The 24,964-nt window shown below is 53.7% G+C and overlaps 1 protein-coding gene across 1 annotated transcript; it reads left to right on the top strand.

The window, feature by feature from the left end:
• The first annotated feature begins 3,621 nt into the window (after nt 1–3,621).
• Nucleotides 3,622–24,376, top strand: TTC22 (tetratricopeptide repeat domain 22). Its single transcript, XM_068537981.1, has 7 exons — nt 3,622–4,188; nt 17,706–17,761; nt 17,965–18,080; nt 18,711–18,829; nt 20,072–20,233; nt 23,137–23,289; nt 23,831–24,376. Exons 1-7 carry the CDS (start codon nt 3,622–3,624, stop codon nt 24,374–24,376), a joined length of 1,719 nt encoding a protein of 572 aa, XP_068394082.1.
• Nucleotides 24,377–24,964: the final 588 nt, after the last annotated feature.

The following is a 24,964-nucleotide window of genomic DNA, read 5'->3' as shown; positions in this document are numbered from 1 at the left end:
CGAATAAATGAATCTAACCCAACTTCCCAGTAATGCATAAATCTTCAAAGAGAATCATGTTCGAATCCTAGCCCTGCTGCTTCCTAGCTGGTGGCCTTGGGCAAGTTAGCCTCACTAAGCTTCAATTTCCTTGCCTGTGACATATGACTGCAGTCTCCTGGAGGAGCTGTTTTGAGGAGTGAGTGACATGTGACTGTGTCCACTACCACATCCTGTGTGCTGCGGAGGCCCTGCAACCAGCCCCAGGGCTGCTCAGGTGTTCTCAGGCCCAGCCCTGCCTGGGGCTGCTTTGCTTCTCTCCCAGCATGAGAGCCTTGGCTCTGGGACTTATGGAGGAATAACCACAGGATATAGGCCAAGGTTCATTGGGCTGGGAGTTCTGGCTGCCAGGCAGCTCAGAGCAGGCCAGAGTGAGTCAGCTCTGCAGCAAGGCAGCCTGCTCTAATCAGCCGAAAGCCTTCCCATCACAGCAACTTACTGATCACAGCAATTAACTCTCTCTTGTAGGTACTATTGCAATCCTCTCCAACCCGTATTATACAGAAGAGGAAACTAAGGATCAGATAGGGAGAGTAACTTGCCCTGGTCACATCTAGTAAGCATCACACAGCAGATACAAAGCTCATAACTAAGTTTGCAAGAGTTTCTAACCCAACTTCTAGAGCCATCTATTACGTCAATAAAGTCAAGTCAAGTTTCTTAGCCAGGATTCAGGCCTCTGTGATGGGGCTATGGCTGCTGCCTTACGTCCTCATCTGCTGCCATCTCTTCCCCATGCTCTGTAAGTTTCAGCCATATGGGGCTACTCTGTCCCTAGGCACACCCTGCCCTGGCAAAGCTCTAGCCTTTTCACATGCCTTTCCTGCTGCTGAAATGCACCAGCAACCTAACCTCCCCATTCAACTCCTACTCATCTTCTCAGAGTCAGATCAAAAGCCAAAGCCACCCATTAGGATGGCCATTATAAAAACAAACAAACAAACAAACAAACAAAAACAGAAACAAATTACAAGTGTTGGTAAGGATATAGAGAAATTGGAACACTTGTGTATTGTTGGTGGGAATATAAGATGGTGCAGCTCCTGTGGAAAAAAAAGTATAGCAGTTTTTCAAAAAAATAAACATAGAATTACCATATGACCCAGCAATTCCACCTCTGGGCATATAGCTAAAAGAAGTGAAAGCAGGGACTCAAACAGATATTTGTACACCCATGTTCATAGCAGCATTGTTCCCAACAGCTAAAATGTGGAAACAACCCAAATGTCCACTGATGAATGAATGGATAAACAAAATGTGGTATATACATACAACGGAATATTATCTAACCTTAAAAAGGAAGGAAATTTTGACACAAGTTACTACATGGATGAACCTTGACATTATGTTAAGTGAAATAAGCCAGACACAAAAGAACAAATATTGTATTATTATTCCACTCATATGAGGTACATAAAGTAGTCAAATTCACAGAGACAGAAACCAGAACGATGGTTGCCAGGGCTAGGGGAAGGAGGGCATGGAGAGTTGTTTAATGGGTACAAAGTTTCAGTTTGGGAAGATGAAAAAGTTCTGGAGATGGATGGTGGTGATGGTTGCACAATGTGAATATACTTAATGCTACTGAACTGTAAAGTTAAAATGGTAAATTTTATGTAAAGTATATGTTATGACAATAAAAAGGGGGGAAAAAGCCGAACTCCCTGGGAATCTGTCTCTGATCCTCCCAAGCAAGTCAAGAGCCCAAGTTTCATCTCATGATCACCAGCAATTTATAGTAACAATTTTTAATTAAAAGTTATTAAATTTTACATTTAAAATTACAGGTGAGGGATTTCCCTGGTGGCACAGTGGTTAAGAATCCGCCTGCCAATGCAGGGGACACGGGTTCGATTCCTGGTCCAGGAAGATCCCACATGCCCTGGAGCAACTAAGCCTGTGCGCCACAACTACTGAGCCTGCGCTCTAGAGTCCACAAGCCACAACTACTGAAGCCCGCGCACCTAGAGCCCGTGCTCCGCAACAGGAGAAGCCCGCTCACTGCAACGAAGAGTAACCCCTGCTCCCTGCAACTAGAGAAAGCCCGCGCACAGCAACGAAGACCCAATGCAGCCATAAATAAATAAATAAATAAATAAATAAATAAATAAATAAATAAATAAATAAATAAAATAAAATTACAAGTGAAAAATATCTCCAGAATGTTGTTTTAATTTACCTTTTTATTGCTCAAGTCAAATATTTTTTCCAAATTTACAAATTGGCTCTATTTCCTCTTCTGAAAATGCTGGTCTGTTTTTCAAGAAGATAAAGCAACAGGGTCTCAGGAGCCCAGCCCCAGATGGAATGAGGGGTGGGAGGGACTCAGAAGTTCAGACCTGCGACTTCCTTGGTGGTCCAATGGGTAAAACTCTGTGCTCCCAATGCAGGGGGCCAGGGTTCCATCCATGGTGGGGGAACTAGATCCCGCCTGCATGCTGCAACTAAGAAGTCCACATGCCACAACTAAAAAAAAAAAAAAAAAAATCCCACATGCTGCAACTAACACCGGCACAGCCTAAATAAATAAATAAATAAATAAAGTAAATAAATATTTTTAAAAAGAAGAAGTTCAGACCTGCTACAAAATCCAAGTCCTGGAGGACTAGGAGCTTTGCGTCAGGGAGCACAGCCCAATCTTCTGGAGGATAGGGGACTGATGCCAGGCCTGGGGGAAGGCTGGCAAGAGCAAGACAACTGGGCCACAGGTGGAACGCAGACTGAGTGGGAGCTGATAGTTATCCAGAGTGACGTTTACAAGGTTTACCCACCACACCTACTCTAGCCCTGGGGAGGGATTATCACCCTCATGTCACAGATGAGGAAAGAATAAAGTGTGAAATGATGCAGCGACTCATTCAAGGTCACAGATTATTAGTGATTAGAGCCAGCACCTGGAGCCCCGTCTTTCCACTGGGGCCGACTGCAGGGCAGAGAGGAGGCAGAGAAATCCCAAGTGGGGAAGCCTGATAAATAATGGCCAAAGGAAGAGCTGCAGGAGGGGGCAGGCTCCATTCAGAGGAAGGAGAACACTGAGGGACTGTGGCGGGGATGGGACAGCAGCAGGAGTGAGGGTGGCTTGGGTGCCGGGTTGGAAGGGCCGGGCCTGAGTCTCCTGTTCAGTGAGCTCACACAGGGTGGAGCAGTGCTCAAGGAGGAAGGGCCTGGCTTTTTGGGGTTCAGCAAACTGGGTTCCAGGCCTGCTGGGGCACACCCAGTTCTGTGACCTGGGCAAGTCCTTTCCCTCGTCTGAGCTTCAGTTTCCTCATCTCCTGAGCAGAGAGAGTAAAAGCACGCCTTTTGCCATGCACCGGCGGTTACACGCCCCGCGTTTGGCACTGCACCTAACAGGCACACCTGGTTGTGCAATGCGGGCGTCTAAAAGCCGCTGAGCAGCGAAACCTTAAACACCCACAGGGCGCTCCCGAGCCGACGCTCTGACCCACCCACCGGCGGGCGGCGCCCCGGGATGGGAGGTGGCTGCGCCCCAGGCCTCTGCGCGCTGACCCTTGCCTCCCGCGCGACACTCGCTTGAGGGGCGCCCCCGTCCACGGCAAGGCTCAGGGGAGCCGCGAGGCAGCCATGGCGGAGCCCGAGGCCGCGGCCGAGGAGCTGGACGCCCTCATCGACCACCTGGACTACCTACCCGGCCACTTCCACCTGGAGATGCAGCTGAACTTCGAGCCGCGCTCGCCGGCCTCGCTCCACGCCCGGGACCTGAAGCTGCAGCGGGACGGCCTGCGGCAGGAGCTGGTGCTGGCGGCTGCCACGCAGCGCCCCGCCGTGCACCACCTCCTGGGCGCCTTCGCCTTCTACCTGGAGGAGCTGGACGAGGCCCGCGAGAGCTTCCTCGAGGTGGCCCGCGAGGACCCGGGCAACCTCAACGCCTGGGCCAATCTGGCGCACGTGTACGGGCGGCTGGGGCAGGAGGAAGAGGCGGAGGCGTGCGCCGGGCGGCTGGCCGGCCTCATGGGCCTGGCGGGGGACCGCGGGGCCGCCGGGGACACCCCGCTCCGCGCCGCGCGCTGCCTGGCCGAGCAGGGCTACGCGCACGGCTTCGACGTGGGCTGCGCCAGCCCAGAGGAGCGGGCGCGGGTGCTGGAGGCCGGCATCGAGCTCTACGACAAGGCGCTGGGCCACGGGCAGCAGGTGGGTGACCCCGCCCCAGGCTGGGAGGGCTGGGGTCGCGGCCCCTAATGTCTGCAGGGATGCCCCCGGCCTCCAGATTCTCACCGAACCCTGGCCCTTTGGCTTCCGGAATACCGTTCCAGCGTGCCCCTCCCACCTTGAGTCCGAGACCAGGCTTGTAGATTTTCTCTGCTGGACTAGGGCGTGGACCCACTTCCCAGCGGGTTAGCTTCTGTAAGTTTCTTTGCTGGCAGTACTGCAAACTCAACACACCAACTCATCCCTCTCATCTTGCTCCTCCCAGCAAGTACCTGTCCCTGCACCTGTCCACACCCACCTAAGTGTAAGGCACAGCTCCACATCCCGCCAGAAACAGGCAGCATTCTTGCCTCCTCTCTCCCCCTCACACACCATAGCCATCCACTCAGACCCCAGATCCTGTCCGCTCCGCCTCCTCATATCTGCAGGGTCTATCCACTCCTCTCCTGCCTCCCCCTGCCAGCCCAGCCTCCATCATTCCCTGCCTGGGTTCCTGCCCTCTGGCCTGACCCTTCTGCCTCCTCCTCCACCCTTGTTGCCACTGTCATGTTGCTCAATCTTGCTGGCCATATCCGTCAGCTGCTTACAACCCCCAGTGCCTCCCCACTGCCTGGCAGATAAGTCCCAGGCTCTCCGGTGGGCACTGGAGACCCTCTGTGACCTTGCTCTCTGCCGTGTTCCCCGTTCCAGCCAGGCTTTTGCCACCGTCTACTTCCCCTTGTTCCCCGTGGGCCAGGTCTCCTTACAGCCCACCTTGCCACTCTTTCGGCCTCTTTCGGAGGTGCCCTTTGCTCTACCCTTGCCTGGAAGGTTCTCCTCGCTCTCAGGCATCCGCTCCACTGACTTTTCCAGGCTGGGTCAGGCATCTCCCCTGGGCTCCCACAGCACTGCTCACACTGTCCATTTACAAGTCTGTCTCCCCACCTCAACCTTGAGATCTTCAAGAGTGGGGACAACATCTGTCTGGTTTACCACTGTAAAGCCAACACCTGGCCAGCGCCTGGACACAGTGGCACTCAGTAAATGCATCTTGAGTGAATGTATGTGTAGCATAGGGTCCGGAGCTAAATAGACAAATGCTAGGTATATTAGTTACCCATTGTTGTATGACAAATATCCTCTGAGACTTAGCAGCTTGAAACAATAAGCACTGATTGTCTCAGAGTTTGTGTGCTCAAGAACCCAGGCATGGTTTAGCTGGGTGCCTCTAGGCTGTGGTCTCATCTGAAGGCTTGCTCAGCTGGGGGCGGTGGGGTGGGAGTCTGCTTCCAAGCTCACACTCATGGCTATTGGGAGAATCAGTTCCTCACTGGCTGTTGGCCAGAGGCCTCCCTCAGGTCCTTGCCACAAGGACATCCTATGACTTTTGCTATATTCTCTTCATTAGAAGCAAGTCACTAGGTCTAGCCTACAGGCAGAGAGAGGGGGTTACACAAGAGCACGAATACCAGGCAGTGGGGATCACTGGGGGCCATCCCAAAGGCTGCCTGCATTGGATGACAGACAAATGATGTAGAGGCATTATCCTCTTGTTACAGAAGAGGAAATCACAGTTCAGAGAGGTACCATGACTTTTCCTTGAAGGCACAGCATAGGCAGGGTTGAGCTGATAATGATGACTATTTGTGATAGTTAAATGACAACAAGCCTTCACACATGGGTAGGATGGCTCCATTCACAAAGCCTCTGCACAGCCCCTTGGAGCCTTTTCCACCAAAGCTTATGGCTCCCCCATAAGAGGAAATGTGGAGTCAAGACCTCAGGGAGTGCTGGGTGAGAGGCACAGACTTGACTTAAGGGGAGCAGGGCCGGGTGGAGGTTAAGACGGTAGACTCTGGGTCAGACAGTCCAAGTCCAAATCCCAATTCCCCATGCTCTCACCTCCGACTAGTCTGTAGCATGACTGAGCCTCCCTTTCTATGAAATGGGGATAATAATGGTGCTTGTATCCTAGGATTCCTCATCCGTAAAATGAGGAACAGAGCCTGCACAGAAACAGCAAGATCACAGACGACCCCTGCCTCTCCTGACCTGGGAGAGCCTCCTCCCTGCAAGACTGTGTGCAGCTGTGGCTATCCCCTGGGGCCGAAAGGAACCCAGGTCTCCTGTTTTAGAGCCTGAGCACAAGGCCCTGAATGCCAGCCGCCCTCAGTGGAAGGCGTGGCCAGCTTGGTGTATGTTGAGTATGGTCACAGTCTCAGAGCAGGGCCTGAAAAGCCCTGGACTGGGAGCCAGGAGTCCTGGGTTCTCATCTCAGCTGCAACCACCCACGGTGGGGCCTTCTCCTGTCTGGGTGGTGGTTTCCTCATCTGTGAAAGTGAGGGAGGGGGGACTGGATGGTCTCTGAGGTCCCTTCCTGCTCTCAGGAGAAGGCTTCCTGGAGGAGGTGAGCAGGGAGGCAAAGTTTTGGGCGTAGGGAAGGAATGGGGGCCGACTCCTCCCTCCCTGCTGCTGGTCTGCCCAGCCACAGTGGGGGCCGCACCGTCCCCTTCAGTGACCGCCCAGAGGAGAGAGTGTCAAGCAGGGCACTGCCCTGTGCTCCAGGGCGGGAGCTGACCGTCTCAGGTGGGAGGTGGCCTGTGCTGAGTCCTTGGGACTGGCCCAGCGGCTGCTCCCCAGGTCTGCACAGAGTGTCTGTGGTCAGAACCTACCCCCCAGTCCCAGGAGAAAGTGGGGATTTGGAGTTCCCCCATTTCATCATCTGAGGATTAAGAGAGATCATGCTTATAAAGTACCTGGCACAGAGTAGATGCTCAAGAAATAGTCGCAATCAGGATGACAATGATGATTTTGTATAGTTAGAGCAGGAGGCTTGGGTTCAAGCACCCAGGTTGCTTATTATTTTGCTGTGTGACTTTGTACAAGTCACTTTTCATCTCTGGCCTCAGTGTCTGCTTTATAAACATTAAACAATAGTGATTTCTGCCTCAGTTTACTATGATTATCCAATCAAATCATGGGGTAAAAGTGCCCATAAACTGGTAAATTCCGGGCATGTCTGAGACACATGTGCTCAGCATCTTAACATTTATTGAGCACCTACTGTGTGCCAGGCCCTATCGTTAAGAACTCCTGCCTTTTAGAAGCTCATGGACAAAGGGAAGAGCAAACATTAGTTCCTTCAGTAACTAGCCTTCCCTGAGCCCCCTCTCTGGGAGTGGGGACCAAAGGGGCATGTCAGAGGGGTGCCTATGACTGGCTGAGGTCACAGGCGTTCATTACATGGCCTGTGCCAGGTGACAATCATCTCTGAGTGCTGTACACCAGAGACCATAGTTTCTGAACCAAAAACAGGACCCCCCGAGAGGCTGACAAGGGAAGTGCACTTCGAGGACATCAGGACCCATGTTGGAGTCAGCAGGGACCTGGCAAGTCCAGGTCCTGGGGATAGAGTGACAGTAACTGAACTTCAGAGAGGACACACTTCCTTTCAGCACAAGTGACTGAGGGAGGCTTCTGGAAGAGGCAGTAGTGTACTGGCAGGAATGAGAGGAGGGCAATCCCGGCTGGGGTGTGGTATGTGCAAAGGTCCTGTGGTGGGGACTTTAGTGACAACTGAACTGGAGCAGGGGATGAGACCTGGAAAGAGGGCAGCCAGAAGCTTCATGGGGAAAAGCACGTGGTGGCCCTGAGGAACTGCTGATGTGATCTCTGAGGTCTGGTTCCTGCCCTCCTCTCAGCCGCATTTCCTCTTACTTCCCTTGAACCTTACTTCCCAGGGACTCTAAACTTCTCATACTTCTCCAGACATGCTGTGCTGTTTCACAGCTGCCTGTGCAGGAACTGTTCTCTCTGCCTAGAAAGCAAACTCCATCCATCAAAACCCAGCTCAAATGTCACCTCCCCCTTGAAAACCTTGCTTCATACAATGCCCACCTTCACACAGTAATACTCATGAACGCTCTTCTCCGGGTGCCTTGCGGACTTCATCTTAGTCCTCACAAGAACCCCCTGATCCCATTGTACAGATGTGGGAACTGAGGCAGAGCAAGGCTAAGTAACCTGCCCAAGACCACAGAGCTAGTAAGTGGCAGTTGAGTTTATGCCACTCTGACTCCAAAGCCTTTGCTCTTTCTGGAGAGGTGGGAGAATTGGGGTGCAATAAGTGTGATGCAGATGGCTGGCAGGATGGGGAGGGGAGCCCCCCACACCGGCCATCTCCTGGAAATCTAGGGTGGAAGTGTGGAGAAGTAGAGAGAGGGTTGCCGTGTATCGGGGGTGGTGGGGGGATAGGAAGGATGAGGGCAGAGGTGAAGTCAGCATGGGGTCAGAGAAGGAGGAGTGGGGAGAGTGGAGCAGCTGCTGAGGGACCTCGCGTTGAGAGGGTCACCACCCACAGGAGCACAGCTGGGGGCGGGCGGCCAGGAGTCTGACCCACCCGGTGCTGCAGCTCCAGGAGATTTTCCATCCTGAGGGGGCTGGGACTGTCCCAGGCAGGGAGGAGCCCCCGGAGCTCAAAGAATGAAGAGCAGCCAAAGAACCAATGACGGCTGCTCCTCTGCTAACTAAAATTACAAGAGAAAACATTACAAAAGTTAGTAATTCAGCCCATAATCCAAAAATAAGCAGCGTGTCTGTGTCCGAGTGGATGAGTGTCTGTGCCTTCCCTCTCAGCCCTTCGTTCCCTCCCTTTCCTCGTCCTCAAGTTGCAAAAATATGATGAGGCAGATTGCTTTATCCGTCATTCCTCCCCACCCCCATCACCTCTCCACACACGCTCACAGATGGATTCTTGGTGGAGTCTCCAGGCTGAGTGGGTATTAGGAGCAAACACTTTGCAGTTGGACACACTCGGTTAAAATTGTGCCTCCATCACCAGGTGGCTACGGACAAGTCACTTCACATCTCTCTGAGCCTCAGTTTCCTCATCTGCAAGGTGAGATTCTAACATCACCTCACAGGGTTGCTGTGAGGATTAAGCGAGAGACCGTGAAGGGCTCCAGGCAGAGTGTAGATCATGTTGGGGCCCAGCCCCTCACCTTGCGCACCCTCTGGCCGCCACAGCCCTCAGCTTTGCTCTATAACCGTGGTTTCTGTCTTGCCCCCTAGAGGGTGAGCCCTCTGTCTTGGGCGACCCTCTATCTCTACCTACCACCCCGTGTCTGGAACGGGGTTGGACACCCAAGAGGGGTTTGTGACTGTTGCTAAATTTAATTTGGTTTTTTAGTCTTAAAATCCCCATTATTTTTCTAAAATAAAGTAACTCGAACTTATATTTCTCTAAAAAAGTAATATCTCTGTCCCAAGCTAACTCAATCATTTGAGTTTCTTCCCCTTTTCCCAGAATATCGTGTGGCTTCACACACACACGTACCTGCACACACACAAGCACAGGTACACACACATGCAGATCCTTCACCCCTGCTCCTGGCCCAGAGCAGGCTCAGGGTGGTAACAGGAAACACCACCACAGCGGGTGCCATTGATCCAGCCTGTACGCCAGGCACGGAGCTCAGAATGTTATGTTCATTAGCACATTTGATTTTTATTCAAACCTCACAGACACACTGCCACTGGTATTGTGATTTCCTGTTGCACAGAGGACAGAACAGGCCCAGGGAGGGGACTCGCCCCAGGTGACTGGGTGCACACGGGCCATCCAGGTTTCACCTGGCCTGCTGGGGCGGGCGGGGATGGACCCAGTGCTGGTAGGCCCAGCAGCCAGCCTCACAGACAAACAAAGGTGCAGGCATTCACACAGTCGCCTGGCAGGAAGGACCGACACACACACACACACACACACACACACACACACACACACACACACACACACACACACACACACACACACACACACACACACACACACACACACACCTGTGCCACCAGCGGGGAGGCCAGCCCCAGGACCTGGGAATTCCTCAAGGAGCTGCCCTCCCAACAGCTCTCTGCCTCCCACATGCCCCCCTCTCTCCCTCAGCCTCCGTTTCTCCCTCTCCCCTTCGTCCCCCAACACCAGACCCTGACAACTCGGGCGCACCGTGCAGGCAGATGCGCTGCTGGGACCGAGGTCAGAGCGTTGGTGTGGGAATCTGCAGGCTGCAGGGACGCCCTGGGTGACCTGGGCTGGCTGTGTAACCTCTCTGAGGGTCCATGTCTCCCTCTGTGAAATGCGGACAGTGGTACCAGCCTGGCAGGGGTGTGGGAGGAGGAACTGGGGTCACGGAGGGAAGACCCAGCCCCAGCGAGGTTTGATGGACGCGTCCTTCTCATCCTCATCCCCTGATGGGGCTGCCAGGACTCCTAAGTGAGCCCCCGCCCTCCTTCTGCTTCCTCCCGCTTCCTCCTGCCCCTTCCTGAGCTCGCCCTCAGCCCAGCTCAGCCCAGAACCAACTTTGGGAAAAGAACAATGACATCGGGGAAGACCCCACTCGGAGCCAGGGGTCAGGATTTGGGTTCCTGCCTCAGCCCTGCCCCGACTGGCTGTGGGACAGTGGGCAAGTCCTCTGTGGACGGTGGTCATTTCCTCCTCTGTCACTGGACTAAGGTGGTGGCCAGGGTGATTTCAGGGACAAGAAGGACTTTGATAGTAGAGAAGTGGGGGAAGGAATGAACCTCCTGGCAGAAGAAAACACATAAACACACAGAGGGAGGTAGGAAACCACAGCTTGGGGAATGTCAGGCACGGTGTTTTGAGGACTTTAGAGTTGATCTCCAACTTTTGAGATCATGGGCAGGGTTTCTCCTCCCATGGTGCTTGCAAACACACACACACACACACACACACACACACACACACACACACACCCCTCCACAAATCTGAGTAGTTTGATTTGGATGACGCTGGATGATGAGTCAGGGACTGTGCACTTGTGTGCTTTTCACAGATTATCTCACTTGCTCCTCCTAGAAATGCTGGGGAATCAGAACTGTTATTAACCCCATTCTACAGATGAGCAAACTGAGGCTCAGAGAGCTGTAACAACTTGCTCAAGGGCACACAGCCATGAGTGGCTGGCTGGAACTGAACTCGGTTCTCTCTGACATAAAGCCCAGGCTGAGGGACAGCTTTCCTGATACTCTAGCCCCAGCCTTCTGATGGCCTCGGTGCTGCTCACATTTGCATAACAGCACCTTCTGAATTTGCTGCTGGCTTCTTTCCCTCCACACCTGGCAATTTTGGGAACTGGGTCTCCCCTCCTTATTGATACAGGACCCCAGAGCCAAAGTTGCCTGTAGCATCATCTGACCCAACTGCCTTCTTTACAGGAGGAAAGATAGAGTGTATTAAGGGTGCGCACAGCCCGGACCCATGGGAGGGGCTGAGAAAATGCAGGACTTCTTCAGACCTACCCGGTGCCAGAGCTGGATTTGTACCCAGGACTGGACAGGGTCCCTTTTCTCTAGGGACCATGGAATAGAGAAGTGGCTCTACTCAGTCCTGCGAGTCTGTGGAACCAGTACAAAGCAAAGCTGGCTCACAGAGTCTGCGTCTGCGTGACAGATCTAGGACCAGAAAGGGGGTGACAATGGGGAGATGCAGTCGATCTGTTCCACTCTTAAAATCCACAAAGACCATGCAGGGAACCCAGCCAGGGCTGAATAGGTGACTCACCTCCATGGCACAGCACCCATCCCCCCAATCCCCTCTGCACAGTCGCACTGATCACTCCCACCCATGTGCCTGTGACACAGGCAAACCCAGTCAATCATCCCTGCTTATAGATGCGGAAGCTGAGGCCCAGGCTGGGCCAGCGGACTTTCACGGAACCCTGGGGGGAGGTAGAGGCAGGGGTGGGACTCCAATCTCAACCCTCTCTTTACTCCCCACCCCCACCGAGGCAGGAGCTGGATGAGGAGAAACCCCTGCCCAGCCTCTCTGGGGCAGACCCCCAGGGGTGCCAGGCCAGCCAGGTGGGCTGGGGCTGGGTCTCCGCGTGCAGAGCCCGAGGCTGCTCTGTGTCATCACAGAGGACATTCCAGTTGAGCAGGAAGAGCATAGTCCTGAGGCCTGCCACCTGGTGACTTTTATTTCTGCAGCGTCAGCCTTCACAGACAGGGTCAGCCTGATGAGGTGGAAAGAACAGGGGCCCTGGAGGGAGGCAGATCTGAACTTGAATCCTGGCACTTCCCCCCGGGCTGTGGGGCTGGCCGGGCGGCTTTTCTCTTAGCCTCTGTTTCCTCGCCTGTAAAAGGAGGAGGATGCATTACACCTTCTCGGGCTGCTGTGTGGGTGGATTCAGTGCCACGATGCACGAAAGTGCCCAGTGGGCAGTTGATGGTTGACAAATGTTCATCCTCTTTCCTCCTTCTCATCCCCCCTCCCCTGAAAGGGAATCAGTCAGCTCTCAGGAACTGACTCTGAAACACAGAATACAACGTCCACAGGGGCAATGTTCAAACTGCAAGGCAAACATTTTCCTTAAGAACCAATAAGGTCTCTGTATATCCTATGCAGACACATATAGATTCATAAACCATTAGCATATTGAGATCTTCTGTTGAAATCCTCTAAAATAGCTAAGCCCTGCAACATTTCCTTCTGTGGGGACCACCTACTGAAGTAAATGGAGTAGCCAGCTGAGACCCATCCTTACATCTGCCAAGTTAACACAAACCTGCTCTGTAATGTCTAATCCTAATCCTGATAGTCTCTGCAGGTACTGCCAGATCACCCACCTTTGTCAATTTCCCACCCAGCTGTAGCAGCTTGGATCTTCAGGCTTCCAGAGGATCACAGCTGCTGATCCTTTTGCTCATTTAAAAAGAGATGCACTGGCCTGCCATTTTCACCTGGCTCTCTGCAGTGCTAGACTCTAGTGCAGTGGTTCCATCAAATTCCCAGGTGCTGCTGATGCTGCTGGTCGGGGGACCCCACTTCGAGGACCACTCGTCTGGGGTAGTCAGGTGCAGGAACTCTGGGGCTAAGCTGCTGGGTTCCCAGCTCTGCTACCTTCTAGCTATGCCACTCTGGGCCACAGGTGCCTCTTCTGTAAAACTGGGATAATCGTAGTCCCTACCTCCTAGGTAACCCCGGAGTTAACACATGTAAATTATGTGCCTGGTGCATTGTAAGTGCTCAATAAAATGCACTATTATTAGTATAGCTAAAAAAGCAGCATTTCCGGGTTTCAGTCCCGGCTTTCACACTGGCTGTGTGTCTTTGAGGATGTCTTCTCACCTCAGTGTTCCCATCTGTACTAGGGTGGTGATGATAACCCACTCTACGTTCCACGAAGGGCTTTCTGAGGATCATGTGGCATCGGTGTGAGTGCACTTTGTAAATGGTAAGCACTGTACAAACACTTGCAGCGAGGTGTTGTGGGAGCAACATGCACTTGAAGTCAGAGACCTGGCCTGAAATATCAGGTGAAGTAGGCACGTCTCTGCCTCTTTGCGCCTCGGTTTCCCCATCTCTATAATGAGGGAAATACCGGTGAGGGCCTCGGAGGAGCTGGGAGATGTCCTGAGAACCCCTTGCCTGAAGTCTGTGCCTCACTCCCACCCTCAGCTAGTATCAGGATCTAACCAGCTACTTAAGGGCAGTGCTGGTGCCTGGGCCTTGCCAGCTTGAAGCCTCGGCGGGCTCACGCTCCGGCCAGTGCCCCCTCATAGACCCCAGAACCCCCAGCTCACGGGGTCCTGATGAGGATGAACAAGAGAAAAGGTGGGGTGTCCTGCCAAAGCCCACACGACGAGGCCCTCAGTCAATATGCCTCTCCTGGCAGAGGTCCTGTCAGCCCCTCCCAGGCTGCCTCCAAATATATTGCCTCTGGGAGCCATCAACTCTGGAAGTGAATTCCTTGCAGCCATGAGAGGTTTCACAGCAACTTCATTCTCCAGGAGAGAGGAGGGGAGGGGGCAGTCAGAGGCCTGTTTAATTTAATTTAACATACAGTGGCTTGCCAGGTTGCCCCTGGTAACAGCTTCAGCTGCTGCTTCAGTTACAACTAGAAGGATTTTTAAAGAGACAGCCCATTTTAGGACCAGAATTGCACAGCAAAATGAATGGTCTCTCTCTACTAGCTCCATCACAGGGATGGAGGATTGGAACCCAAGCACAGTGAGGCTTCAGACTAGGTCTGTTTATACCATTAACTCCATTCCTGATTCGCAACCCCATAAGCCCTACTGCAAATGTTACTCTTAAGTGGGATCTGAGGAGGGGCTACATTTGGGATTTGTCATAGAGGTGTCACTCAGCTAGCTACTTCTCTGAAAATCAGTTTTAGTCTTCAAGTAGAAGGGAAGGAGGAGAGTTAACCTTTAGGAGCTGCCCCTGCAATTCAGGCACTCTGCCACCAGGTGGTAGTATTGCTTACTTAGTGCAAACCATCACCAGGCTAGACTTACTCAAGACTATCAGAATGGTGGTGAAACCACTGGGTTTTACGTCCTGATACTAACCAGTGTGTGACCCTGAGCAAGCTGCTTCACCTCTGTGGTCTCAGTGTTCTCAGAGACATAATACCTTGATCAAGGTAATACCTTGATCAAGGTAATACCTTGATCAAGGTAACTGAGTGCTGTGGACAAGGCTTCGGGCTAGGACTATGAAGGCATGAGTTTATGTCCCAACTCTGTCATGTACTAACTGTGTGATCTGGACACATAACTTAATTTCTTGCATCTTGAATACCAAACAAGAAAGTGGCTATGAACCAGGGAGAGCCCTGAGGACAACACACTGCTCTTCAACACTGGGGACCTGTGGACCCCACGGGGCATGTGAGGCCCTAGGACCACTGTTGGGGGTGGAGAGGTGGAGAGTGGGGTGAGGCAGGATAGCCCTGGACTCCAGAGCCTGAGACCTCGATGCCCCACCCAGAACTGAAATAGGGCAAAGCAGCCTCCTAGACACAGCTGACCCTGCACATTTCTAATGCAAACCAGGAGAAAGGGGGCAAACGTTTATGGAGATTTATGGGCACAGTCTCCAGGCTGGTCACTGCCTCACAATGCCCCTTTGCAGATAAGGACACAGCCTCTGAAGGGTAACACATCCACCCAGGGTCACCCGCCTCTTGTGGCCAGACCTGTTGGCCACCCGAGCCTCTGCTCTCTGCACTGCAGCCCTCCCCTAGTCTAGGATACCTGCTGTCACTTGTGGTCACATCTCCTTGTCAGGAGCCTGAAAGGGGGAGCAAGTTCTGTGTCTCCCCACCATGACTCAGTTTGGCCAACCTCAAAGAAGGCATGGGGACAGAGGTCACGAGATCACAGCCACAGGCAACCAGGGAGACTGAGGCACACGTGCCTTTGGTCCTTCACACAGACAGGTGCTGACATTATGTCAAGGTCCTAGGCCAGCTTGGCCCACAGTAGGTGCCCCATGAATCTGAGTCCCCTTCCCATGTCCCAGGTCCTGTGCAGGCGCAGCAGGTAAGGTCATCTGGCAGCCCATCCAGCATTTTGCTTTGGCCAATCGTGCTCTTTGGCCATTGTGCTCTCAAGGATGCCCTTTAATCCTTGGGTCCCACCACTGTCCCCTCCAGACAGCCCTGTTCCCAGCCAAAGCCCCATACACGTATTCCAACCTAAGTAACAGGATAACCCTTCAAGGTGATATGGATGCAAAAACACACCGGATCCTGGCACTCCCCACCTCTAACCCCTTCTATGCCTCCCCATTGCCTTGCAGATGACTTCCAGGTCCTGAGCCTGACACTCAGGGGCCCCTCCTGACGTTCCCCTGCTGGCTCATCCCCTCGCCCCTTACAACTGGGGTTCTAGCCGCTCCGGGCTGCATGCAGCCCCCAACACACCTGCTCGCTCATCTCTGACGTTTTGCACATGATGTGCCCTCCATCTGATGCCCTCTCTCACCGTATCCACCTGGTTGGTTCCTACTCGTCCCTGAGAACCCTGCTCCAGCACGTCCTCCTCCAGAAGTCTTGGGGGCCCCCCTGGATCACGTAGGAAACCTCTTCCCATAGCCCCTGGTGTTCCTTTTGCTCTAATTTTGTCTTTGGTCTGGCTTTCCTGCCAGACCTGGCTTGGGTCAGGGTTCAAGACACTCCCCTACAGGCAATCACACTGCTCACTGAGAGCTACTCACAGGTCCCCCTTCCTCTCTTCCTCCGAACCATCCAAGGCCACCCCAGGGCAGGCGCAGCCTAACTTGGCAACGTTAGCTCCCGCCACACCCCAGTCATACTCACCGTGCCCCATGCTCCCCAGCTGCCCACTCGTGTCCGTGCTGAGCCCCCCGTCTGGAATGCCCTTGTCCCCCCACCTCACCCTCTCAAATACCACTGCTATTCAAGGCCCACCTTACAGCCCATCCTCTATGAGACCTTCTCAGAGTCTTCTGGCTGGAAGTGGCCTCTTCATCCTGCTGCATTTGTCTGCATCCCCCTCTCAGCCTTGATCAAACCCTGCTTCATATTATAGTTATTGGTAAGCCAGTGTAATGAGGGGAGCAAGGGCTTTGGAGACTAACAAATGGGGTTCAAATCCCAGCTCTGACACTTGCATGCTGTGTGACCTTGGGCAAGTCATTTTGCCTCTCTGAACTTCAATCTGTGCCTCTGTAAAATGAGGATGACACCTACCTCATAGGTTGTTGTGAGATTGAGATGATGAGTGTCAGGATCCTGGCACATGGCAGGCACTCTTTCAAACCCCATTATTTATGGTCTCCCCAACCGGGTTGTGAGCCCATTTGGGCCAGGGTGCAGGTCCCATTCAGTGCCACAGCTCCATAGCACCCAACACATCATAGTTGGGCCTCACACCATAGATGCCTCACACCATAGAAATGCTGGCTGGACTGAATGCTTCATCCTAGCTGCTGAGGGTGGGGTGGAGGGATAATAGGGGCCCTGAGCTGAGACGGCCCCTGCGGATGGCGGGTGGTGAGTGCAGAATGGAGCCTGGAGATCAACCACAGGAGATGAATGTGGAGGGAGGGGCTGGAGCCTGAGGCAGAGCTGCTGATATGCACTGGGGGTTTTATTGGTTTTCATTAAAATTCCTTCCCAAGGCAGGAGCAGCTACTCCCATAAATAACGTCATAAATATTTTATCTGGTGCCCAAGTCAGTCTAAATGCACAGCAAAGTTGGCAAGAAAAACAATGGGAAAACAGTTCAGGGTGGGGTCCTGGGCCTCAGCTGAGCTCACTCACATGCCCAAAGGGGCTTTCTCAGGAAGGTGGAAGCTGAGGGATGGCGCCAAAGGGGAGAAGCGGGGGAGAGAGAAGGTGACTGGTGGAGTGTGGGCCCTGCGGCAAGGGTGGATCCAGGGCACAGGTCAGGGAGCCAAGGGGGAGGGGAGCTTAGCCTGGAAGGCAAGACGGGAGGGAAGGAAATGGATGCCACACCTGCTCTGGATGGACACCTTGCTCGGGGCATTCACACAGGTCATCTTGTCAAATCCTCTGTGGTCACAGAAGTGAAGTGACTCGCCCAAAGTCACCCAGCCAGCCAGTGGCAGAGCCAGGACTATGACCAAGAGTGTACTTGCTGCTTCTCAGGGTTCAGGGAAAGCATGGGAGTCTATCAACAATGTCCCAAATGCTTCAACAGCAGCAGCACAAGCCATTCTCTGCTTCCCTAGATCCCGAAGGAGGAAAAAAGGGGCTGGTACTTCACCATGGCAACGCTCTTCATCAGGTCAGGCTACGGGTTGGGGATGGGATGGTGGGGAGGGACGGGGAGACGTGGGGCCTGGAAGCCAGGGGAGAAATGGCTGAGCCCATCTGCGTGGCAAGGGCTCCCCGAGTTCCCCTCCCTGCCCACTGGCCTGGGGAGGACTCGCGGCACCCTGGGGACGGCTGGGAGGGTGCTGACCAGCCGCGTCCCCTTCTCTGCCACAGGTTAGATGGCATCTTCCTGGAGCTGGGCAGCGAGGAGCAGAAGAGGTTGCCGGCCTTCAACCGCACGCTGGCCCTGCTCCGGCAAGTCCTCAAGTCCTCGGAGCCCCACCACCAAGGCAGGACCCGTGGGCACGGGTGGGAGAGGAGCCTCTGCCCCGTCCTCCCTGCACCCGCCACCAGCCCTGCCGGTCTTGTCACTGTCCCCACCTCTAGCACTGTTTCGCTGTCCCTCACCCTCTGTCTCATCCACTCCCTTGTTCACCTCAGGGAGCTCGCACACCTCGCACAGGTGAACGGGCGCCTGCAGATCACTCCAGGTGCACGTGTCCAGGCCTGTCTGTGACGGAAAGTGTAAGAGACAAGAGTTCTCGCCATTGCAGCCTCTTATCCCCATTTTGTGGTGGGGGGAAGGAAGGCTGTTCCGGAGGGAAGTCGAGTCATTTTTCCACAGGGACCAGAACTCCAGAGCTGGGGAGAGCTGGAGTCAGAGAGCGGGGTGTCCCGCGTGACACAGTAAACACAGAACAAGCACTGAAACTGTTCATCCCTCCACTCACACGTCCCTCTCCCCACCGTTGTTTCTCTCGGTCCCTGGGTGGCCCACAGTGATCTCATGCCACTTCCCCTCCCTTTGTCTTCCTGGGGGCTGACACCTGGGGTGGCACTGGCCCCCTGCCTCCTCGTGGCTCCCCTCCCTCTCTCCACCCCGCTGCTGCCTGAGACCCCTCTCCCGGCCTCACCCTCAGCTCTGGCCTGGTGCTACCTCGGGATGCTGCTGGAGAGGAAGGACACCTTCTCCATCACCCCCATGGGCGTCCATGACTGCGGGTTTTCAGGGACCGACCCCCTGGACTGCTTTGGCAAGGTATGTGCCCCCGGCCACAGAAGCTCTCCGAACCTGGACTGAGCCTGACACCTCAGCATCCTCTCCCGGAACCCGCTGCTTCTCTGGGTGTCATCCCCGCCTCCCTGCCTTACTCAGGAAGTGCCCTTACTCCAGACCTTTCTCTCCATCCCAAACAAAGCCAAAGTGCTCCCTTGTCCTCTTGGCCTATGAGTCAGACCCTCTCCATTTCTCCAGGCCTGTCTTCTAAGCTAGTCACGATTTCCCAGATATACCCTCAGGCTTTTCCCCTTCACACCCCCGGGGAAAAGTGGAAAGAAGACGAGGTTAGCTGGGGTCTGGATGCCAGCTCTGCCCATAGGCCCTGTGACCCTAAAACAAGTCACTTCCATCTCCGAACCTCCTTATCTGTTAATTATGTGATCTGTCCACCATCTAGGATATTGAGAGACTGAAAGGAGGTAGTGGATGAAACTTCACTGTAAACTGTAAAGTGCTGTTCAAGCCTTATTCTTGGCACCTCGTTTCTGTGGCAGTTTCCACACTTAGCTCAGTTTTTGAAGACATTCCTGGAGGCCAGGGACCCTGTGATTTTCATTCCCCTTGCGGTCAGCACGACGCTCTGCCCGGGGCACGTTCCTAGCATTTGCTGGTCAGTAATGAGCAATTTGTTGGTGAGAGATCTTAGTGAGAGCAGAGCATGAACACTGGTTCACGTATGTTCCGAGAGTTGTGTCCAATTTAACACACTGCCTTTGCCCCTCCTTGGGAACCTACTCTGTGCCGGGCACAGAGGTGGACAGATGGGGCCCCTGCCCTGCAGGAGTTCACCGTCTCAGGGGCAGCAACAAACACAAGGCAGGCAACTGTCAGTAACAATATTGGGGTGGTGGTGGGAGAAGTGCTGTGCCCAGCGAGAAACACTTTGTGAGTCTGGGGCAGGTAGAGGCTGATTCTGGCCCCTCCCCCTACCTGCCCCAGGAAAATGGGGAATCACACAGCGACGTGTCTGAGGAAGAGGGGTTTGCCTGGGGTCTGGAGGGATTCACTGGACATGTCCCGTGAACATGGCAGAGAGCATGGCAGCGAGTCAGGCTCTCAGGAGTTGAGTGCCAGTGAGCTGTGCCCAAAATGTCGGGTCCCACGATGTGGTGGATATGAGGAATAAGATCTTTGGGGTGATATGACTCTACTGAGAGAAGGGGTTCCAGTTCTGGCAAACAGCCAGACAAATGGTTTGTTCTTACCTCCTCCTTTACCCAGGCCATTGAGATTGCCAAGGACAAACCCCCCATCCTGAATCACCTGGCCAAAATCTTCCACTTCCTCGGAAAGCAGGATATGGCCATTGGTACCTGCAACATGGCCCTGGACATCCTACGAGATCCGGAGCTCAACTGGCAGGCGTACTGCACAAGGGCCAAGGTGAGTCTACCCGCAGCTTCACCCCATCCTGCCATCTAGAATCAGAGTACAAGAGCCAAGACCCTGTGGCCAGAGCCCAGAGGTCAGGGAGCCTTCATGGTGGAAGGGAGCTTAGGTGTCATCAAGGCTCACAGTTTGTGTTCTCTAAGATTGTTGAGTGAGAGAATGAAGGAGCTTCCCACCCACTGCTCATCCCTTCTGCAATGACCTGGCCAACAACCTGCCAGCCTCCTCTTTGATTAGAACCTTAGGCAGTCATACTGACCTGGGTGGAATTCTGGCCTCTCCACTCATCACTGTGGGACTTGGGGCAAGCCACTTACCCCTCCAAACCTCCATTCCCAAATCTGGAAGATATGGATAATAACATCTATCTTAAAAGGTTGTCAGAAGACTAAGTGAAGTAACATCTAAAGCAGGTGCCTGGAGCATGGGAGGTGCTTGTGAAAGGCAGAGGGTATATTGGAGGAAGTCTGATGTCATAGATCAGAGCTCTGGCTCTCAACACCGCTGGCCTTGGTTCAAATCCCACAGCACCGCTTACACGCTACGGGACTGTAGACAGAATACTCTTGCCCAAAGTCCGAGCCCCAGTTTCTTCTTCTATAGACTGGAGGTGATTGTACCTGCATCACAGAGTTGTTATGAGAATTAAATTAGACTCTTGTGTAAAACTCAGTACTGACCACATAGTAAGAGTTCATAAGTGGTTGAGCAGTATTATTAGGTATATTTTTAACTGGCTCACTGTCGCTTGAGGCAGTCCACTATGGTCACTGAGCTCTGCAGATTACTTATTTAACTGAGAGCTGCCTGCCTCTGGCTTCCCCCTACTGGTCCCAGATCTGCCCTTTGGAGCCCCTACAGAACCCATCTGCTTGGGGGCAAAGAGCTGGAGCTCTGAGTTCACTTTGCTCCAGGCTGGACAGCCTTCTCCACTACCTTTCATGGGACATGATGGCGAATCAGCTCCCTTGGTCTTGGTCTGTATGACATAATCATTTTGCCAGCAGGTACTAGACAGTCAGTTCCTTCATGGCAGTTGATGTGGTCATTATCAATAGTAGCGATATTACTCATGTGATTGATAGTAAATAATAACACCTCTCTATAACACTCTGCATTTCACCCAGCACTTTCATATTCATGGCCTGATTGAATTCTCGCACGATCCTGTGAGAGGCCAAACGTGTGTCATTTTACTAATGAGGCAACAGAGAGGCAGTGACCTTCCCAGGGTCCTGCATGCCATTAGTGGGAATCCAAACCTCACTCTCCTCACTCCATCACAGGTTGGCCTGTAGCGTATGCTCGCTGTCTCCCTGTAGCTCCAAAGATCACACTTACTACTCAGATGACCAGACTGGCACCAGGATGGAGGCAGGGGACAGTGAGGAGGAAGGAACAGAAGGGACGGGAACTCATCTGTGTAAAAGCCTTAGTCCCTGCTGTGACCCTAAGGCCCTACCTGGCCCATGACCTTGACCCACCCCGGCTCAGCTCCCTCCCTCCCAGCCACCCTGGGGTCCTTGCAGTTCCTGAGGCACGGTCTTGCCTCAGGGCCTCTGCCTAGAATGCTCTTCTCCCAAATATCCAGTTGGCTTCCTCCCTCACTTCCTGGAGGGCTTGAAGAAAAGGCAGCTGCTAGCAGCTACCTTCTTGAAAATGTCAGCTTCTCACCAACACTTTGTGTCCTTCTGTCTTGGTTTGTTTTTCTTTTTTAGCACTTATCACTCCCTAACATACTATTTGCTGATTTATCATGTTTATTGTCTCTCCCCCCAGTTGAAATACATGCTCCACGAGGGCAGGGAATTTTGTCATTTTGCTCTCTGCTATATATCCTCAGTGCCCGGAACGTAGCAGGCTCTTGATGAATATTTGTTGAAGGAATGAATGAATGAACTGAGCACCTACCATGTGCTAGGTCCTGGCTAGAACATATTCTCTCCATTGTCATGGTAACTCTCCAAGGAAGATCTTAGTGTACTGATTTTTCAGATGTGGAAAACGAGGCTCACAGAGGTCAAGCTAATAAAGAGGGGGAGGGGCTGGAATTCAGCCAAGTTCAACTGGCTTGAAAGCCAGAGCTTCCCACTCCCACCCCACCCCCACCTCATGAAGCTGTCTTAGAACCAGAGCCTGCCAATGGCTATAACGCATTAATACCTTCAACGACAATGACCCCCTTTTTCTTACTTCCTCCTTCTCCACCCCTTCCCTACCCCTCCTGAACCTCTAGGTTTTCTAAATGCTCCAAATAGATGTGGGGAAAAAGGGAGGAAGTGATGATGAAAGCAAGGGTCTGGAATCATTTGTAATTTGACGCTTGTAAGCTGGGGCCACCTGCCATTCTTCCCACACTACTTGCTTACACAGTCTCTCACAAAATCGGTGCTGCCATCCCATCTCAAATAACCCCCTCCCCTAGTCACCTCTATCCCATCGCCCTGTTTAGTTTTCATAGCACTTGTCACCACTTGAAGTGGTACCATGTACTTGTTTATGATCATCTCCCCTACTAGAACGTTCTGCCAGGGCAGGGACCTCCTCTGTCTTATCACCACTGTACCCCAGTACCTAGCACAGTGCCTGGCATACGGTGGGCACTCAATACATATTTGTTGAATGAATGAGTGAATGAATGAATGGCTCTTACTTCATCCAACGCCCTTCATTGTACAGAGAGGGGTCAGTGTACTAAGGCCCAGAAAGAGGAGTGGCTAGCCCAAGCTGGCACAGGACTAGGACCTCGGACTCCCGAGTTCCAGTCACAGGGGCTTTCCACTGCACCACAGAATCTCCCTGAGTTGCTGTTAAGAAAAAAAACTTTATTTAGGATAGAAAAGAGGGCAAGGGTCCTTGCTTGGAGCATATTCCCTGAGCTGACTCTCTGTGGGCAGATCCACGTCAGAGCCTACCTGCATGACCTGGAGCGAAGCAAGATGGGGCTCGGGGGCATGCCTGACAGGAACCACCTGGCCTGCGCCAAGGCCGACCTCGAGGAAGTGGTCAAGGTGTGCCCAGGCCTCAAGACCTACCTGGACATCGGCCAGGTAAGGTAGCCTCTTGGCTAGGGTAGCCAATAGCTGACTAAAAACCTATTAACTCTCTGCCAGGCCAGGCCTGGGCACTGAGGACACAGGGAGGAACGCAGGGCATCCCCAGGCCTGATAACAGTACCTGCCTCCTGCTGCATTGGTGAGGATTATAGGAGATGTGCACCTACAGCGTTCAGAACAGGGCCCAGTTCTTTCTAAGCACTCAGAAAGTGTGGGCCATTATTCTGTATCCTTCTGTGCCTTCCGTGCGCACGGAATGACTACCAGAGGTCACCGTATCTTATGTAGGAGAACACTGAGGCCCAGAGATTGCCCCGCTCAAGGTTATATGGCCAAGAGCGCTGGGGCTGGAACTGGAATCAGAGTACTGTCTCCTTTGCCAGGAGAGGGGCACCAAAATTTGCGATGAATAATTGTCGAGGGAGGGAGGGTGGGAGTGAATGCGTGGAATTTTTAAAACAGCAAGTGTGGGAATGGAATGAACGGGGAGCAGCGACGGCAGGGGAGAAAGGTTCACCCGAAGCCCCCACCCCAGGTCTACTACTACACGGGCGTGGACGCTGTGCAGGAGCTGCTGGCGGTGGACGAGGCGGCGCTGAACCAGGCGCTGGTCTTCCTGGCCAAGGCCGGCGAGTTGGAGCTGGGCGCCACGCTGCCCGAGCTGCAGCTGTTGCGCGGCAAGTGCCTGCGCATCAAAGGCGAGGAGGCCAACGCGGTGGCCTGCTTCAAGCGCGCCGTGGAGCTGGACGACGCGGGCTCCAGCCACACCGAGGCCTTCGGCTGCCTGCTCGAGGCCCTGATGGCGCAGTGGAGCCAGGCGCAGCTCAGCGACAGCGAGCTGGGCAGCGAGGTGGACGCGTGGCTGCGCTGCGCCCAGGACAAGTACCCGGCGGCGCGCCTGCGCCAGGAGCTGCAGCGCGTGTGGCGCGGCCACACGGGCGAGGTGCTGGGGCTGGCCCGGGCCTTAGTGGCGCAGGGACGGCCGGCGCTGGTGCGGCTGCTCTTCGAGACCATGGCGCGCGAGGGCGAGGGCACTGGCCCATGGCGGGGCCGCCGCGCGTTCTCCTTCGGAGGTCCCTGAGGCCCCGCCCCGTTGAGGCCCCGCCCACAAGTGATTGGACCTGGTCGGGGCGCTGCCCACCGGCTTTCACTGCCGTAAGCTGGCGGGTCCTGGGACCCCCGTCAGATTCTCTTTCGGGAATTGGAATGGAAACGTTGGGACCCTAGGACGGTTTGACGTGCCCACGGAGGCAAAAAGGCCTGATTCAGCTGGGGCAGACGCGAGGGGCCGCTGGGAAACTGTCCACTGAAAGACCAAATTGTACAAATATGCAGAAAAAATAATATGGAGCCTCCCAAGAGATACAGAAGATAATTGCCTTCATTTTGGTGGCTTTCTAGTACCCAAGAGCCTGTCTTTGGATTCCGTGAGCCACGCTCTATCCTTATAATAAAGCCCCCTTTACTTAGGTTGACTGGAGTAGGTCTCAGGTCCTGCCTCCAGAGAAGCCGTGGCTAGAGAAGAGGGCACAGCTGCCAAGGAGCAAGTAAGGGAAGGGCGGTAGTCTACATCTGGCTGCTCAGGGCTCTTTCCTGCCTCTCTAGCAGCCTTCCAGCAGGCCTCATCCTTGGCCAGCTTGGTCTGAAAGGCCCTCAAACTCCCTGAAAT

The sequence above is a fragment of the Eschrichtius robustus genome, chromosome 3 (genome assembly GCF_028021215.1).
Source record: "Eschrichtius robustus isolate mEscRob2 chromosome 3, mEscRob2.pri, whole genome shotgun sequence".
Classification (NCBI taxonomy): domain Eukaryota; kingdom Metazoa; phylum Chordata; class Mammalia; order Artiodactyla; family Eschrichtiidae; genus Eschrichtius; species Eschrichtius robustus.
This window is presented reverse-complemented; position numbering and strand designations above follow the sequence as displayed.

Coding starts and splice junctions, on each gene's coding strand:
- TTC22 (XM_068537981.1), top strand. CDS start 3,622: ATGGCGGAGCCCGAGGCCGCGGCCGAGGAGCTGGACGCCCTCATCGAC. Junction 18,830..20,071: donor CCCTGGACTGCTTTGGCAAG/GTATGTGCCCCC, acceptor TCCTTTACCCAG/GCCATTGAGATTGCCAAGGA. Junction 23,290..23,830: donor CCTACCTGGACATCGGCCAG/GTAAGGTAGCCT, acceptor CCCCCACCCCAG/GTCTACTACTACACGGGCGT.